This window comes from Taurulus bubalis (genome assembly GCF_910589615.1).
Source record: "Taurulus bubalis genome assembly, chromosome: 1".
NCBI classification, from domain to species: Eukaryota; Metazoa; Chordata; class Actinopteri; order Perciformes; family Cottidae; genus Taurulus; species Taurulus bubalis.
In genome coordinates, this window is record NC_136589.1 from 8,321,533 (window position 1) to 8,333,555 (window position 12,023).

Below are 12,023 nucleotides of genomic sequence, written 5' to 3' on the forward strand. Positions count from 1 at the left end.
CTGTTGTCCTCATTTCATCGGATGTCCGTATTTATTTTAAAGGTCCTACTGCGGTCACCAGGTGGATTGTCCTCTACATCACGAATTGGAATGTCTACTTCTTAAAGAACATAATGAGATTGATCACCTGGTGCCCACCAGCTGCTGGAGGATGTGAGAAACCAAACTGCTGGTAAAATAATAACGATAATATTAATAATAATATCACATTTAATGTGGAGCAGTTCTCCAGGGGGAAAAAAGATCTCAATCCTGTCTAAGAGGATTAGCAAACATGAAAGCAGCACTAACATGCTCAGCAGCACTGACATGGCTCCCCAAATTGACACCGTGTACAGACCTGCAAATGGTGGTTGAGCAGCAACAACAAGGAGAAGAACAGGTGTGCCCAGTCTGATTGTCACCCGAGTAAAACAGTGCCGGAAATGTGACACCTTGCATTGTGTCAAATTGTGGAATTGACTGGTTTTGAATCCGTGTCAATTAGTTGTCCCCACAATCTTTGCTTTACACATGCTTCAATTTAGATTTTACGCAATGATGTGTGCAAAAAAAAACACTGGATGGTTCCTGACACTGACTGATGGAACATGTTCTTCAGAGTGAGGTTCTGTCGCCTTTGTGTCCGATTGTTTTGATGTACAGAGTTCCGTTGCTCCTACCAGAGGGTAGAAGGAACAAGCCATGAAGGGTCTACAGTGATGCTGGACCAGCCTTAAATGGGTGGCAGGTTGGCACCAATGATGTTTTCTATGCAGTCCTGACTGTGTGTGGTAATCTGACTCTCCGGCTCATGGCCATTTCGCTTGTAAACCAGGGTTTATTTTGGCATAGAGGCAGGAAATAATAATTGTTTATGTTCTTGGAATATCCGATTAAATACACCGGATCTGTATCTGCGTCGATACTGACCTTATTAAGTGGATTGGGTACCGGCCAGCACTGATCCATTACAGTTGTGAACGTTTCAAAGCAACTATCGGTTACATGAATTCCTTCATGGCAAGCCACAGATAACGAGCTTAGTGCCACTGCAACCCTTGACCTCATCTACATTACATGACAAATACCCAAGTCAAGCCGTGAGAGAGAGGAGAGCACTGGTACCAGATCGATACTTGCTATCAGCTGATACAAGCTGATAACTTGAGGTCTATTATTAGGAGAGAACATGTTGGATCAGTGCATCTCCATTACATACCTCTCAGCTCTGGCCTTATCGATGGCCCACAGCATGGTGTGTTTCCACAGCTGGCCACTGGAGGGCGATAAATTGCAAAAGTGCAATGACTGTCAAAGCACTCAGTACTGACCATGAATGTTAACATTGATAATGTTGAGTCTTCTTTACCCTCTATAACCACTGTGGTAGTTAGGGCTGGCTCAGGTTTGCCCTGGTCCAGCCCCTAGATTATGCTGCTATAGGCTTAGACTGCTGGGGGACATCTTAGGATACACTGAGCTCCTCTCCTCCTCTTCTCTCCTTCTTTCTCTCCTCTTCTCCTCTTCTTTCTCGCCTTCTGGATAAATTATTGTCTCTTCAATGCACATTCCTAACTCTACTTTTTTCCGGGAGCCTCTGTGCTTCCTCGCCTCAAGTTTCCATGGATCGTGGCTGTCTGGAGCTGGTCCTGCCTGCTGCCATGGCCCTGCTGATGCCCCTCCTCTCTACCTCCTTCTGCTGACATGGATTGTGGTTATCTGGATCGTGGTCCATGCCTACTACTCATTATATGAATAATGTCTGTCATATTCATTGAATGTGCTGTAACTTTGTTACATTGTTAATTCTGTACACATGACATGTATTGCTTCTGTCCATCCGGGTAGAGGGATCCTCCTCTGTTGCTCTCCTGAAGGAGAGAGTTTTTCCTGATCTGATGTGAGGTCCCGGAACAGGGATGTCATATGTGTACAGATTGTAAAGCCCTCCGAGGCAAATTTGTATTTGTGATGTTGGGCTATACAAAATAAACTGAATTGAATTGGTAATATACTAATCTAAAATGCTTGAAATTCATCTTTAAATCGTTAATTTGCTATTGCACAGTTTATCATGTTAAATGTCGAGGGATTTACGTTTATACACACAATGTAGACAGTTTACAATCTCTGTAAGTTAATGACTCAACGCCTCTCCATCTGCCTCTTATGCCTGTGGCCTTTTAATCATCACGTTATTCCATCTCCTCCGCCTTCTCTCTTTCCCACAGCATTCAAACACTAACACCATGAACCATTGCAGCAAATTCTGCTTTACAGTATCAACTCGTAGTATCACCACGTACTCCTGCCTCTGTATGCACAGCAGCACTCACTTACATAACGGTCAAGTCCTGCGTGGGGGCTGCTAATTTCCCTCAGTTGTCTCTATTTTAATGGAGAGATTTATATGATGAAGATAAACTGTACATGATCATGTCCAAGAGAAATGCAGTCTTGAATTATCTATACTTCTATAATTCTGTGCTCTGACGTGACCGTAGTTCCAGTAATTCACACTGCAATGACTGACTTCCTGCTCGTGTATATATATACACACACACACACACACACACACACACACACACACACACACACACACACACACACACACACACACACATACCCATTGACTCAGGCTACTGAAATTGATTACAGAACTGAGCATCCTCACCATTAACAGTCTCCTGTCTCGAAAGAGAAGAAAAGTAGTGCAGATTTAGGGTCTGTCCAGTTTACTGCTGATGTTGCTCTGCTGAAATGGAGGCTGACCTTTGTTGTGTTTGATCTGAGCTGTAACAGGATACTGTCCAGGGCTGAACATTTTAATACAAAGTCACTCTCTCTACAGAATATGTCTCCAGGAGTAATGAGTTTTTACGGTCACCCATGATTCCTTCTGGCTCTGCACAAAAACACAATAACTTTTCTACATATGCTGCACAACTTCAGAGTGGGAGGAAGCTATGCTAACACCTGTCATCTGGTTAGATTGCATGTAATATATGACCAGCATATATATGTCCCGATATATGACCTGCACCAGCTGGGAAGGTTACACTACATCTATCAAGAGCCCTTCTGCTGCAGAGTCCCAATGAAGGAGGTGAAAACATAAATATATATTGGAATAAAAAAAAAAGTCTATTTCAAACATGTTAGTATTTTTACATTCCATTTTATTAATTCAAATTCACTTATGCATATGACAGTATGTGTCATTAGGTTACCCTTTTACTGCCATTTATTACTTGTAATTTATTATCCCTGTAATTCTGACCCTCAATAAGATCATATTTATTTTGAATAGGTAAGAAAGCCATTCAAGTTTATTTCTGTAGCTGTTTCCCCATCCTCAGCTCTGCAGGTCAGACTTTATTCACTGAACTCAAACCTGATGATGTTCATTATAACTACTTCCAAGTGGCAACTCTGCCAGCATGCAGTTCTGGACACACACACCTCTGATGCTTAAGACAAATCGCTGAGGGAAACCCCGGCACTGAACCAAAGACTTTTTAACCAAAACCAGACCGGACAAGGCAAAGGCACACAGATGTTCTCAGTCTTCTACGTGTACATCAAATACACACATACCACACAGATTAACGTAATCTGGAACAGAGTGTGGGGTAAGAGAGATTGAGAGCAGGCTTTCATCCCAATTTTAGCTATGAAGAGAGAGGAATAGATGGAAATGGCGTTGGAGATAATTGTATTTTGGAAAGATTAGGGGTTTGTGTGTGTGTGTGTGTGTGTGTGTTTCAGCCCCGCATGTTCAACACCCCAGTTAACGCCCTGGGACAGCTGTCATGGTGGAATGTAAACAGCAGAAATGAAGAATCTAGATTTACAAAGGGAGAAACAAATCTGTACTGTGAACACTGGAAGCCGCGGACTCACCCTTAATTCTACCATTCTCCCTTGTGTGTGTGTGTGTGTGTGTGTGTGTGTGTGTGTGTGTGTGTGTGTGTGTGTGTGTGTGTGTGTGTGTGAGTGAGAGAGAGAGAGACTTTGCCGTAACAAAATAGTTTTTGGGTTCAGCATCTTTGTTTTGAATGTGAGGCCAAGTCCTGCTGCTCAAGATGTAGATGTAGTTAAGAGTGAGTGGTTTTAACTGTGGAATGTTGCGCAATCACTAGAATCTTCCAAAGATGGGCATCATGCTAAGAAATCCCACCAATCTTTACTTACTCGAGGCATATTTATTGCAGAACTTTGTAAATCTAAGGGAGATTGTGCAACACGTTAAAGTAGAGTCACATTACCCTTCATACAATTTCAGGGAATACTAAGAGTAATATTACCGGTAAAGTAACATGTATTTTATGTGCATCATTAAATACTATGCAAAAGCTGCTTCATAAACTTTGTGATATTTAACATTGTCTTTGTATCCTTTGTTCTTTTTCTGGCTTGGTGCAGTAGGATAACTGTCTGAAGAATGGGTCTTAAAAGGTTTCCTGTCATACAAGTTGCAAATGGGCTACAACCTCCCAGTTTTTCTTGCTTTTGCTTCTCTGTCTTTGTACGTCTCTGCATTTCTCTCCCTTCTCTCTAGAGACCAGTAGATCAGGAGAGCTAAAAGCAGGGGGGGGAGAGCCGTCAGTGCTACTGCTAATGCAACGTCAACCCTTAGATAACAGCAAAGTGCTAAGTGAACACTCTAATATGCATGTGTGTAAGTGCAGGGACCAAGCTCTGACCCCGCTAAAAGCTTCTTTGTTTTGATTCACACTTGCTGAAAGCAGTTATTTAAAACATTACTTGTTAGTCCTCTAGTGTTATCCTGTTCTGTGTGTGTGTGTGTGTGTGTGTGTGTGTGTGTGTGTGTGTGTGTGTGTGTGTGTGTGTGTGTGTGTGTGTGTGTGTGTGTGTGTGTGTGTGTGTGTGTGTGCACACGCAATGTATTTGAGTGAACCTATCTTGTGTCTTACTTCATACTCTTATCATATTGCAGAAGCAGTCAATATTTGTCTAGACGGAAAGGGTAGCTCGGATGCTAATGGAGTGGAAAATAGTATAGCAAGCAGAGGAAAAGAAGGAAAAACCAAGGTATCATACATGAGGATGTAACTACTATCAGTCATTTTTGCTGAGACAATGGATTTTTGAAACATGAGTTCAGGTTCCAGTTTTCCATGTTGCTGCATGCGATTGGGCAACCAAACACAGATGTTCTTGTTCACCTTCAACTGGCCACAGAACGGGTACCAGAGCAACAGCCAAGGTGTTTAGTTTCAGGGTTACACCCATCGCAATGCCTTTAATTTAGGTAAAATGCTCCTGAGATTGCCTGTTCAGTTCACATTTAATTTGGGTATACCTTTACAAACGTGTTAAGATCATTTTATATTTACTTCATAACTGTATTTAAGATCACAATTCAGAAGGGCAAGCATCCAGAGGGCAGTTGGATAATGTTTTTATGAGCCTGGTATGGTTTGTTGTTACCACAGCTAAGTGCTTTTCCCGTGTCGTGCCAGAGATTTGTATGATTTCAACTTAACAAATCAAAATGAGAATGTTTAAAGACAATCTTTTTTTCTCTTAAACCAGCAGATATGCTGTGAATAACAGTTTCTTAGCAACAGCTTCCCATTTGAGTACCAAAGTATGTGCATAAATGACCACTGCGCGTTTTTGAGAAAATCTAAAAGTGCTGGTGTGCTCCTTTCTGCTTATTTGTATGTTTTTAGACATGTTTTGTGAATCAGTGGCACTTATATGAGACTGAAAGAGGAATAAATAGTTTGCATGGAAGGCTGTGAGCTGCCAAATGGGTCAAAAGTGGGCGGGAATGTGGGAGAGAGTGAGTACCGGGAAAGGGTGATAACGCTGAGCGCCAAGGTGATAAAGGGGAGGGAGAAACTGGAGCATCATCCCTCCCTCCAGCTTTTGCCACGCTGTTGCTAGGGGCAACCATCCGAGCAAGAGAAGGGTAGAAAGAGGGATATGAAGAGACCAGCTGGTAGGAGGAATGAAACAGAATGAGCCAATCGACAAAGAGGAGAGAGACCGGCATGTCTTGACTCACTCTGCCTCGCTTGACTGAGCAGAGCTCCAGATGACGATGACGAAGTCGAAGCAGAACAGAGGACACGACAGCCTGCCAGCATCAGCAGCACACAGGTCGGCTACCCAATCATCAGCTGACGTGCTCTTGAGTTCAGCAACCAATGAGCTGCCAGGAGGCTCCTCCCCAGCACAACCACTCAGACGCAGAGACGCCACTAGCCCGGCTCAGATCTCTTATTAATGAATGGAGCAGTGCTTAGGCTGGATCGCTGCACATCTCTGCACTGTCTGCTCAGCTGCGCTACACTCAGGCACAGGAGGACCGGGGGAAAACAACAACAGCGACAACAAGGACAGCAGCAGCAGCAGCAGCACAACAAGAGATAAACAGTGACCATGAAGGGACGACAAAGACACACAGACCCCCACGATGAGGACTCAACCGAGGACAAAGCAGCAGCCATTACAAACAAGGACCCGCATCCTGATATCCTCCCACCGGATTCACCTTCTCCCTCATCATCGCCATCTTCTCCCCCTCCATCAGCAATGCCACCTTCCACATCTGCCTCTGCTCTCCTGGCGCTGGCCTCTCCAGCCACCAGGCGCTCCATTTCCATGGGAGACTTCCGGAGGGTGACAGGGGCCCTGCTAACCGGCTCTGAACCGCCATCCACCTCTGCCACAGCCCCCTCCTCCAAGCTCGTAACCCCCAGCTCTAGCATGGAGTTCGAGGCAGCCCGCCGGCGTCTCCTGGAGGTTGAGGAGCGTCAACGCGTCATCAGAGAGATGGAGCGGCGGCTGGGGGAGCTCAGGGAGGTGTTTGTGCGCTCTGAGGAAGAGGTGGTGGTTCACGGGGAGGTGGTGTCGCGGATATCTAGCGCAGCCCAACAGGGGGAGCTGTGCGTGGTCGAGAACAGCCAACGACTGAAGAAGGGCTTGAAGTTCAAAAAGCATCGACCCGCCATCGTCTTCTCCTCCATGCTGGGACTCCGCACATGCCTGCCCTGGCCTGTGAAGCTCAAATAGGACAACAAGACTGCTTTTCCACCGTCGCTTTAGAAATGTGCTTTACATAAACGGGAGGTTAGGACTCCCAAACTTGAGCTATTACTCATTGACATGGCTGCTCTCTAGTTTCCTCTGCTCTTGCATCCTGAGGCTGGTCCTCCAGGTTTTAGAGTGCCTACAATAATCATAAATGCTAGTAAGGAGCTTTCTGTTCAGTATACTTCTGAGGAAATTATCTGGCTAGCGAACCAACCAATCGAGCCAGTACCAGTGCGATGTGAACAGGATGTCATTCTGTCCTCAATGCTTTCACAGATACTTTGCTGCTTGCAGTTTGGTGTGGTGTTAAACTTTCATAGTTGAGATTGTGAATCGATATATCATCAGATGGGTCTTTTTTCAGGGGATGTGGGAGAAGAAGTTCAAACTGGCCAGTGAGATAAAGAGCTTTGTTTGTCTATTAACTTGTGCAGCAATGAATGAAAAGCCAATGAGGATTACATTATTATTATGTATTGTTAGAGGAGGAAGCCCCTCTTCCTCCTCTAACAATAAGTAAGAGGGAAAGGAAAAGAGAGAGAAAGAAATCACTGAACAATATGTCTCCGCAACATGTGAAGTGAAGGGCAGTGAAAGAGAATCGGGGGTGAAGCGACGATGGGATTGCTGCACTGTTACATAAAACCAAGTAGCAGTAAATAGGTGGGAAATGGAGAAGAGTCTGGAAAAGAGAAAATGCACAAATTGTGAGACTTCCACAGAAAACGTGCCTTGGCTTCTCTGGGACAACTCCTCCACTACCACAACCATTGTTTTTGGCAGCGTAATCGAGAGAAGCAAGAGAGCAGGAGACGATTTTAAGCTGGGATGATTCCACCTGTGGCCTCTTTTTAGTCACCTAGCAACCACTCGTCTCTCCGTTCTACATCTGATTCCACAAACCGACAGAATGTATCCAGCAGAGCACTGTAACGACAACAATACTAGACCACTGTAGAGGAACTCATATTTCTGCTGCATTTGTTTAAAAATAAATTAGAACTGGCTTTATAGTAAACAAATATGATTGATAAAAGCTGTTATGGAACCTGTTACATGTTTTGATGATAAGGGGTTGCACTTAAAGTGAAGCCATGCATGCATTAGCAAGGAAACCTATGATGGGCCATCACTTTTTGCTGATCGTGTCTTGGTGTTGTCTGTTATAATCGCAAGATATTTAGAATTGCAGTTTTTCCAAATAGAACGACAGAAATATTTTTTTTGTGGGAAGTTAAACGAAATGTATTCATTCAGGGTTTGAATGCCAGATGATTTGTTTCGTTAATTTGGTAGATCCATCTGTTGTGTTGTGTTCCTTCACATGTACAGCAGCAGTGTCTTTGTCCCATATGCAGCGAATGACCTGATTTCTACTTATAGATCACATTAATTTTTTCGGCCTAATTCTTCCCTTCCCTCCCATTTCCCTTCTCTTTGGATTAGCAATGACTAGGTATATTTTGTATTCAGCTATACTCCACCAACCCCTTTGCTTCAGCTGTACATGTGTGTGTAGAAAGCACAGCCAATACACCAGGGATATCTATTTTGGCATTCCGAGGTTATGGTAAAGAAGAAAGCGTTCAATCTGGATGCAGCATTCGTTGTGGAAAAAAAGCAGATATAGCAATGTGAGTGCATGTTATCATCCATCTATGTGTGCAACTTTCTAAAAGAATGAACAGGGATTTCTGTAATTGCAGAAGCCGTGCTGAGGCTTTTGTTTGCTCCCCTATCATAAATGATTTCACAGACGAAAAAGGAAAGGCTCTTTACAAGAGATACACATGGTTTGACTGCATAATAGCTTTAGGTAGTATGAAGTCACCATGTGCACTTAGATATTCCAACTGTTATTGCTCCCTAATTGGAAAGATTTACATGATCGGGACATGTTACTGCATCATTTGAGATGTATTTAAAAATGTGAACTGATGTATTTCTCTGAGACCAGGCTGCCTGTATCAAGGACCCTGCAGACAAAGTGGGAATAAAAACATGATGCATGAAGCTTAGTAAAAACTAAATACCCACATTTAAACAACACAACAGAATGGATAGATTTTTGTTCTTTTTTAATTTGAACTATAAGGGCTTAAATGATCAGTCTGTCTAAGTTTATTGAGAGCACAAAGGGGCACCTGACCTGCTGTAAAATGTCCTCTGAGGAATCAACAATGACCCTGCTGTCATAGCGATGTTATCAGGGTTATGTTGGCTTTGGTTTGATGTTGATTTTTCACAGAAATCCTGCATTACAAACTAAGCATGAGGGGTTTGAAATAAGTGGAAGATGGAATGCAGTAGTGTTAGAGTATATGTAGAGTCCAGCTTTTCTGGATCCCACATCTAATATGTCCCTGTATCGATGTGCAGGACTAAATTGTCGGAGTAGGCCTCCCCTTTGAGCAAAGGAAATGTTACAGATTAATTGTGTCACTGTTGACGTTCTCAGCTTTCAGATTTCGGATAGCCATGATGACCTTATCATTGAATGTTGACCAACTTTATCCCACATGGCGATGGGAAGTACTGTTTGCTGTCTTTGTGCACATCCATACCAAACTATATTCAGCCAAGCAGAATAAAGGGTCTAGTAGGCCTCAAAATGTATTGATGGTCCATGTATATAGTTATAACTGAATATAAAGCTGGCCTATATATTTCTTTTCATATGCCTTATTCAGTGTTGGTGCATGGCAGTGATCATTTGGTGATAATACTGATTATGAAGGCAAGGGTCAAACCGCTGAACTCATGACCATCATCGATCTGAACATCAATTTCTGTGCACTGTTGTGCAACTGCACCTTTTGTGTTTTTCTGTGAATGACAAAGACCATATTTCCCAAAGATCTCTGGGCCCACTTGCAGAATGAATGTAACTGTAGTGTTTCTTTTCCCATAACACAGAATACACAGTATAATCACATCTATCTTGTTTGAACCTGTGGTTGTCAAGAAATCCTCTTGTATTCATTTCCAGGCCCTTGTACTTATATTTAAAGTCAGGTGACTTTTGATACAAAGGTTTTTAACCATTAAGACCAAACAAACAACTGTTTGTAGAACTGGAAACTACGACCAACTACAAATACAGCACACACAGCCCTTTGCTGATCCAAATGCTGACCAAGCACAGGTCTAATAACAGTTTTATTAATCCTTTGACTCTTTTTCATATGTCTTTGGTTTATGTGATGTATGATATATTATGTATTTATGTTGTGGTGGAATAAGTACAGCACATGTTCCTTAAATTAGGCGTTTCATACCTTTATTCACACTCGGGTGATATTTTTGTCGTTGATTAGCTGTATATTCTATTTTATGAATGTTGGGTACAATTTTATTTGTATGCAACTGTTGTATGCATAACAGTAACGGCAGGTTTGGAGTCAATTGGTTTGCAACAGCTATTTGAAAAACTACAACGCCTTAATTTCAAATGTTTCTGAGGGCTTTATTGTTATGAGACTTACAGGAAAGAAAATCCACTTTCCAAATTTAATTAAAAAATCAACTGTATTGGAAGCGAGTTGTCTCCAAACCCTGATGTACTAGCACTGCTTCTTAAAAGGCTTTTGCTTTTTTCTGCACTGCGAAAAAATGAATGTTTTTCTGTCTAATGCTAATTCTTGACACTATAATTTACTTGACACACATAGCTACAATGTACAAGACAAATATTACATAATATATTTCATTTTGAATATTATCAGGTTTTGTAAGATATAGGCTGAATCATTATAATAAATGGAGAACATTTATAAAATGTTGTTTTTTTTCATGCCTCAGACTGGAGAGAAAATCCTAAATCTTCACCTGCATCCTTTGCTGCATGAAAGGGCAACACGCTGTGAAAATACCAAAACAAGACAGGCACAAAAAGTGATTTGTTTGTCCATCACAGCCTCTTCTCAGCTGATTATTTGGTTAAGTGGAGGTTGGATAAGCCTGTGTTCAGATGAAAAAGGGCAGCATTACTGGAAATATATCCCACTTCCAAGTAACGATTATGCAATCCAGGATTTATGAAGATCCATTAAGTCGATGTTTTTGCTCCCTTAATGAAAGGCATTACCGATGTAGATGGGTTTTAGATTGGCAGATCTGAATATCTAGGATATTAGTAAGTTAGAACATCCTCTTAGTATATTATATATATATTATATATTTAAAGAGATTACAGACCCTGATGCATAACAAATTCACAGTTTAGCATGCCATTAAAAAGTTATAAATAAGGCATGGTGTGTATATATAGTATGTCATAAAAATATAGTATAGTTTGTAATGAAAATATATCAGTGTTGTATGCTGCTCTCCTATGACATTTATACGGCATATTGTACCGATTAGTATAGCATGTCGTAAAAAAACTATAGTAAAGTACTGTATGTCACATATAGTATAGTAAGAATAGAATAGTATGCGATAAAAATACTTAGTCACAGTATGACATGTTACAAAGTATAAAAAAGGAATAGTAGTGTCCTTGTATAGTATAAAAGAAACGGTTATAAAAAAAAGTGCTAATGTAGTACGTCATAAAATGTATTTAAAAATGCATAATATAGAATTTCATGAACATAAAGTATGGAAATTCACAGCATGTCAAAAAAAATTGCAGATAGTAAAGTTATAGAATTTTTTTAAAGCCAGTCATGTCCTATGAAGCCATGCTATGGAATGTCATTAAAAAGTCCAAGTTTAGTAGGTCCTTCAATGTCTTACAATTTTTCATATTATAGTATGTCGCAAAAAAGGCATAGTATAGTATTTCATAAAAATGTCACAGCATAGAATGTCATGAAGAAGTATAGTATGTTTTATAAAAAACAATATAGTCTGTTGTAAGAAATCCTAAAAAAAGGTAATCGCATGGAATGTTGTAACATTTTTTTTTTTAAAAGGTCATGGTATAGTACATCATACAAAAAGTCATAACATATAAATGTCATACAAAT

At 41.3% G+C, this 12,023-nt stretch overlaps 1 protein-coding gene across 1 annotated transcript; it reads left to right on the forward strand.

Moving 5' to 3' along the window:
• Positions 1-6,396: 6,396 nt before the first annotated feature.
• Positions 6,397-7,029, forward strand: LOC306744931 (uncharacterized protein; the record flags this gene model as incomplete). The annotated part of the gene is made up of 1 exon (XM_079227635.1): positions 6,397-7,029. The coding sequence occupies one exon, from the start codon at positions 6,397-6,399 to the stop codon at positions 7,027-7,029; it is 633 nt and encodes a 210-aa protein (XP_079083761.1).
• Positions 7,030-12,023: the final 4,994 nt, after the last annotated feature.